The sequence below is a fragment of the Oncorhynchus gorbuscha genome, linkage group LG18 (assembly GCF_021184085.1).
Source record: "Oncorhynchus gorbuscha isolate QuinsamMale2020 ecotype Even-year linkage group LG18, OgorEven_v1.0, whole genome shotgun sequence".
In the NCBI taxonomy this organism is placed as follows: Eukaryota; Metazoa; Chordata; class Actinopteri; order Salmoniformes; family Salmonidae; genus Oncorhynchus; species Oncorhynchus gorbuscha.
Window position 1 is genome coordinate 40,781,633 of NC_060190.1, and position 7,083 is coordinate 40,788,715.

A 7,083-nucleotide genomic window follows, 5' to 3' on the forward strand; every position below is an offset into this window, starting at 1 on the left:
CAATCTGGAACTGTGCGCCGCCATGTTTGCTTTACATCCTGAGCCCCAGATTCCTCGTCCGCAGCGTCTACGTCACCCCTTCGGTTCGTTCATCAGAATCCGCGCAAAGCACAGTCGACAAAGCACTCATGCCCGCTTCAGCCTCCATCATTCTAGCGGTCTCCCTCAAGCATTCTTACTTCTGACACCAATGTAATGACCTGGCTAGATCATAAAGGAGCAATTGTTCCGACAGAGGCTTGAGGTTACGAATTCACGGTTTATCCACGCAGCCGACTGTTTGGCCGGAGCCCACGCCAAATAAATGAAAGATATCCACATAAAACAACAGTGACCTTCTCTTGTGAACCTCAGACACAAGAAAGAGAACAATAGCTAAAACCCGTCTGTATTCTCTTGGTATGAACTCACTCATGCAATACTCTCTGTTTACCACTTGGTGGTGGAACAGCACAGCGGAATCAGACTAAGCTGTAACAAAGTTACAAGCGGACAGAGTTGATATATGCTTCCTTTATTTACATTTGAATGACTTGAATTTCAGGTAATATTATTTTTCATTGTTACTTTACATTATAAATGAGTTATGAATAATGCATCAAATTAATCAGCTGTCAAGATCAAAACACTGCAGAAGATCTCTGGTAAATCCAGTACAGTTTATTGAACATGTGGTTAAACTTTCAGCGTAGGCACTCAGACACAAATTCTGGATGAATGATGTAGTATCCAGCCTGGTAAGGTTTCACCACGTTGAAACAGCTGTATCCACCACTGTAACATAAAAACAAAGTATACATTTGATATAATATGTGTCGACTGTAGCTGCAATGGCATGCAGTGGTGGAAAAAGCACCCAAATGTCATACTTGAGTGAAAGTAAAGGTACCTTAATAGAAAATTACTCAAGTCACCTAGTAAAATACTACTTGAGTAAAAGTCTAAAAGTATTAGGATTTAAATATACTTAAGTATCAAAAGTAAAAGTATAAACAATTACAAATTCCTTATATTAAGCAAGCCAGATGGCATCATTTTCTTGTTTTTTTTATTTATGGATAGCCAGGGACTCAAGTTAAGCATGTGTGTTTAGTGATTTCGCTAGATCAGAGGCAGTAGGGATGACCAGGGATGTTATTTTGATAAGAGCGTGAATTTAACCATTTTCCTGTCCTGCTAAGCTTTCAAAATGTAACACATACTTTTGGGTGTCAGGGAAAATGTATGGAGTGAAAAGTACATTATTTTCTTTAGGAATGTAGTAAAAGTAAAAGTTGTCAAAAATATAAATAGTAAAGTAAAGTACATATACCAAAAAAAAACTACTTAAGTAGTACTTTCAAGTATTTTTTACTTTACACCACTGATGGCATGGAACTACATTCACTATATACCCCGACTGTAAATTTGGCTACAGTATTGTGTGTTGCACTTCACACTTGAAACTGTGGATAGTTCAATATCTTTATATAGTCTGTAGTGGGCTATTCAAAACAATGTGTTACTGAGAACATGTACTGAGATGTAAGAGCATGTACTGTACCATGAATCCAGTGTAGTATTGGAGCGAGACCTCCGGTAGTGGGCCTGTGGTAGGAGGTGCCTAACGCCTGGGAGGCTGCCATTTTGAAGTCCATTCCGATGTTCAATGCCTGAGTTTCTCCTGTCAGAAACAAAAACAATTTGAATTTCCCAACAAACTAATGCATATAAATTGGATATACCCTTTCAAATGAATTAAGTGTTTACAGTATGGTATTGAAATGGGTAACAGCTAAACAGATATTTTGTATCCATCAAAAATTGATTGAGACAATGGTTTTTCTATGGGGCTCATACGTTGAAATTCAATATTTGTCCATCTTTTTTTACATGTGTAAAAAATGTTATGAGCTTGAACTTGCCTCAGGAGGTCAGGGTTCAAAGATCACTCTCACCTCAGTCCCTGTGATGAGTGTGGATGGTCACCCCGGTAACACTGGACATCAGTCAGGTAGCGAGCTGGCCTCTGTTGTAATGACTTGGAGGAATCCATGTTGCTGTAATCAACATCAAGTCGGATTAATCGCAATAATTATAATAATCTCCATTGGAATACATCCCAGAAAAGAACAGAGAGATCACAATTTCAATCAGAGCAACATATTTCAGGTCTGTGGCAGTATACACTGCATCATTATAATAATGCATGCACTGGATGACTGATTTGGATCACAAAAACTAAAAGACATAAGGAGTGAAGACCTCATACTTTACCTTTGTATGTTTTTTACGAGTGGTTGGAGTTGCATGTCTCTGATGGAGGGGTCAGTCATGTGTGGTTTGTGTAGCCAGCCTGCAAGTGGCAGCATGTGCTGTGTTGTTCTGGATGGGCTGAGGGGTGGCATGCGTGGCGGCTCTGTGTCCACAGCACTGAGAGAGCGTGCACGTTTGCCATCTTGTGGAAGAAGAGCCACATAAGATCATGCAAAATCAATGTACCACTATGTACACACGTGCAGGCACGCACACACACACACACACACACACACACACACACACACACACACACACACACACACACACACACACACACACACACACACACACACACACACACACACACACACACACACACACACACACAAACAACAAGGGGGAGATGAGATGATAAGTCAATGATTGGTTGAACAGTTGGAATGGAGCACAGAGTGTCATACCTGAGTTATGCTGAAAAGACAAGTGCCGGACAGGAGGGAAAAGTGGACGGCCGTTGTTTACAGGAGCGGTAGCAACCTGGAACACTGACCGGGAGGCCCTGTGGCTAGTCTGCAGTTTCCTGGGCAACAGGAAGTCCTGTATGGGTAGTTGGGGAAAGAGAGGAAATAAGACACCCGTCCCTCGACTCTGAGCACTGAAGATAGATGGATGGTTGGCTCAGGTGACGCATTCTGGATAATTATGGGGATAGGAGTGTAAGAAGAGGATTTGGTAACACTTTACTTGAAGCCTGCGGGTATAATGCATAATAATGTAGTTATAGTGCATTGTAAGACTTGTCAAAAGCATGTATGCCCTCCTTTTCTCTGTCATAATGATACTGGCTAAATAACAGCCATTTTTGGGTCAGTTGAAGATGTCCTACTACATAAACAGACCTAACATAACATATTATAATAAGACATTCTAAAGGCTCATACATGCCTATAACAAGTAATAATGCATTACAGAAAATTGTTACATTTGGTTTTTGTGTATGCTCTGTGTGTCTCTACTGTCCCGGGCCAAAAACACATCCGGTACTATATCTAGTGTACACACAATCATTAAGCATTATGTCATGGGTAGGAAAGGTAAAGCTTCCTCGTGATTCTGTTTACATGCCACCTCACGAGGGGAGAGAGGGAAGCATTGAATAATAGATGACATGCTTTCACCCTGTAGAGATGTATGTGGAGAATGGCCCTCCAATTAGCGTAAGAGGATTTAGGCCTCATGAAGAGGGGAAGTGTATAGGGGACAAAGGAGGCAAGATGAAAAAGTAGCAAACGCACAGGGGGATTTTTTGTCATCTGAAACATCATCCAATCAATTGTTAAACTACTGATACAATTCAGACATCGAGCATGTGCCATTCTCAGAGTGTTGACCAGGCAGATGTGTGTAGAATGTAGACAGCTGCTATTAAATATGGGTATCCGAGTATTTGAAGAGAACCTGTACAAGGACTTCATAACACAACATTCATAATATAAACCGAATGCATTCATAAGTAGAAGACATTACACAAAATATTGTGAAATATACCGGTATATGAACTTTCAATGCTTATGTCAACAACTGCAAGTTGATATTTCTGTTATGTCAGAGTAATATCACTTATACTGCAATTGGCATCCAATTTGTAAGTCGCTCTGGATAAGAGCGTCTGCTAAATGACTTAAATGTAATGTAATGTAATGCATCCACTTCAACTACACTACATTACTCTTAACCTGTCTATGTGGTTTGTCCTGGCTGTTAACAGTATATTACTATATGTCCTGGTTCTTACCGGTCTGGGGTGGGGGTTATTTCTGCGGTGGGCTGAGGACGGTCTTGGTCGTGTTGGTTTCCCTTGTCCAGGTGAGCTGAACTCCTCTGTGTATGTGCTGATTTGGAGCTGGAGAGACATCTCCCCAGGAGCCCCAGTCGCCCCAGTCGCCCCAGTCGCTATACAGTACCTCTCCTACAAAGAGCTATGTGAATCTCAACCTTTCCAACCCAAGCTGAATCCTCCCTCTCTCTGTCATCTGCTCACTCCTCCCTTGCATTATTTCTTTCCGTTACCTTTATCCCTCTACCTCCCTCTCTAGTTCGCCCTCTTTTCATTTATCTTCAAGATATACGGTTGTAGTCTGTCTCTGTCATTGACAATCCTTTTAACTGCACTCAATTCTGAGATAATTTGCAACAGGACAATAGTTGGAAAGGAGCAATACAAATGTAGGATCTTAATTTGAGCCAGTTTGCTGCAGCATGAAAATAATCCTGCAGCAACAGGAAATGTGAATTATTATGTGGATTATAATTCATGGACATTTTTGTAGGGGTTGAAAATCATGTATGAAATCTCAGTGGAAATTACCATTTTTTAAAACCGCAAATACACTACAAGTTTAAAATGTCCTGCGTTGCAGGAAAGTTATCCTACAACATGGTGGAAAAAGTACCCAATAGAAAATTACTTTGTGTTTCGTGAGTCCGTCAGATCAGAGGCAGAAGGCACGACCAGGGATGTTCTCTTGAGAAGTGCGTGAATTGGACAATGTGCCTGTCCTGCTAAGCATTCTAAAAGTAATGACTACTTTTGGGTGTCAGGGAAAATGTATGGAGTAAAAAGTACATTATTATTTTCAGGTTTGTAAGTGAAGTAAAAGTAAAAGCTGTCCAAAATCAAATAGTAAAGTAAAGACAGATACCCCCAAAAACTACTTAAGTATTACTTAAAATTAGTTTTACTTAAGTACTTTACACCACTGATGACATTAAGATCCTGCCTCTGTAGGCTAATGTGTTGGGTTAGCTATTCAGTTTTTTTTAATCTAACACGCGGTCATGTGTTGAATCCTTTGAATCCTTTCAGCTTTCTACTGCAAGCACATTGTAGAGTTGGTGCCTCAACCTCCCTTACACTGTATGTGGCAGTTGTGAGATGAGCAGCACCCAAGCCAGGAGGAACCAAAGCACTTCTCTCTCTCTTTCTTTCTCTCTGAAATCTGAACAGCCTTCCTTCAACGGGTTCTAAGCTCTCACAGCTCACTGGCCTTGTCTGTCACCCAATGGTCTCTCACCCAATGGCCTGTCACTCAGTGGCCCCTGCTTAGATCTCAACCAAGGTTCACCTCTCTACAGTCACCGCTCTTCACATTCATCTATTATTCAGCCAGCGGCTGCAGGGTGTCTTTGTGTCCCACTTCACCCCCCTGACATGGTCTTTCCAGGTCATTTTCCCCAGAGTGACAGGATCGGGTTAGCCAATTACAATCCAGTCAAAGCAGACAGGTGCACAATGGTGCCAGAACCCGGAAGGCAGTCATGATTATCTGTTGGACCCTTACAACCTAATTTCAGCTCAATGTACCCTAAAAGCATGAGGATCCACTCAGGTTATATCTCAAATGTAGTGACCCAAGATCTTTCAGAGATATACGGCAACTTCTGAAATGATTCATACCCCTTTACTTATTGCACATTTTGCTGTGTTACAGCCCAAAATCAAAATGGATAAATATACAGTACCAGTCAAATGTTTGGACACACCTATTCATTGAAGGATTTTTCTTAATTTTTACTATTTTATACATTGTAGAATAATAGTGAAGACATCAAAACTATGAAATAACAAAATACTTTATTTTATATTTGAGATTCTTCAAGGTTGCCATTGCCTTGATGACAGCTCTGCACATTCTTGGCATTCTCTCAACCAGCTTCACCTGGAATGCTTCTCCAACAGTCTTGAAGGAGTTCCCACATATGCTGAGCACTTGTTGGCTGTTTTTCCTTCACTCTGCAGTCTCCCATAGTACAAAGGTTTATCTTGTTATATTCTGTGAGAGAAATAAATATTCCAAACATAGTCTGGGACAGTTGTGGGATGCGATAGACACCAAATTAATACAACCACTAGCATTAAAAAAGCATTTTTTACGCAATATGGCTGACACAACAGATCAGAACATTTAGCTTAAAATGTTGATAAACTATTGGGCTACATGAGGTGTGCGACAATGACTTGCAAAAGTTGCCCAAAAAAAAGGCATTGTTTCTTGTGCTGGGTATCATTCATGGGTATCATGGGCGGCAGGTAACCTAGTGGTTAGAGCGTTGGACTTGCAACCGATTGCAAGTTCAAATCCCCGAGCTAACCAGGTGAAAATCTGTCATTCTGCCGCTGAACAAGGCAGTTAACCCACTGTTCCTAGGCTGTCATTGAAAATAAGAATTTGCTCTTAACTGACTTGCCTAGTTAAAAAAAGGTTAAAAAATACACATTCATAAGTGAGAATATATACGGTTGGAGTCATTAAAACTTGTTTTTCAACCACTCCACAAATTTCTTGTTAACAATTTATAGTTTTGGCAAGTCGGTTCGGACATCTACTTTGTGCATGACACAAGTAATTTTTCCAACAATTATTTACAGAAAGATTATTTCACTTATAATTCACTGTATCACAATTCCAGTTGGTCAAAAATGTACATACACTAAGTTGACTGTGCCTTTAAACAGCTTGGAAAATTCCAGAAAATGATGTCATGGCTTTAGAAGCTTCTGATAGGCTAATTGGCATAATTTGAGTCAATTGGAGGTGTACCTGTGGATGTATTTCAAGGCCTACCTTCAAACTCAGTGCCTCTTTGCTTGACATCATGGGAATATCAAAAGAAATCAGCCAAGACCTCAGAAAAACAATTGTATACCTCTGCAAGTCTGGTTCATCCTTGGGAGTAATTTCCAAATGCCTGAAGGTACCACGTTCATCTGTACAAACAATAGTATGCAAGTATAAACATCATGGGACCACGCAGCCGTCATACTGCTCAGGAAGGAGACGCATT

General features: G+C 40.6%; 1 protein-coding gene across 1 annotated transcript; it reads right to left on the bottom strand.

The window, feature by feature from the left end:
• Positions 1–549: 549 nt before the first annotated feature.
• LOC124002892 lies at positions 550–4,163 on the bottom strand. The gene is made up of 6 exons (XM_046310709.1): positions 4,034–4,163; positions 2,700–2,835; positions 2,257–2,437; positions 1,938–2,039; positions 1,544–1,663; positions 550–774 (listed from the first exon to the last, which is right to left on the bottom strand). The coding sequence occupies exons 1-6, from the start codon at positions 4,151–4,153 to the stop codon at positions 684–686; spliced, it is 750 nt and encodes a 249-aa protein (XP_046166665.1). The 5' UTR covers positions 4,154–4,163; the 3' UTR covers positions 550–683.
• Between the last annotated feature and the right edge of the window lie 2,920 nt (positions 4,164–7,083).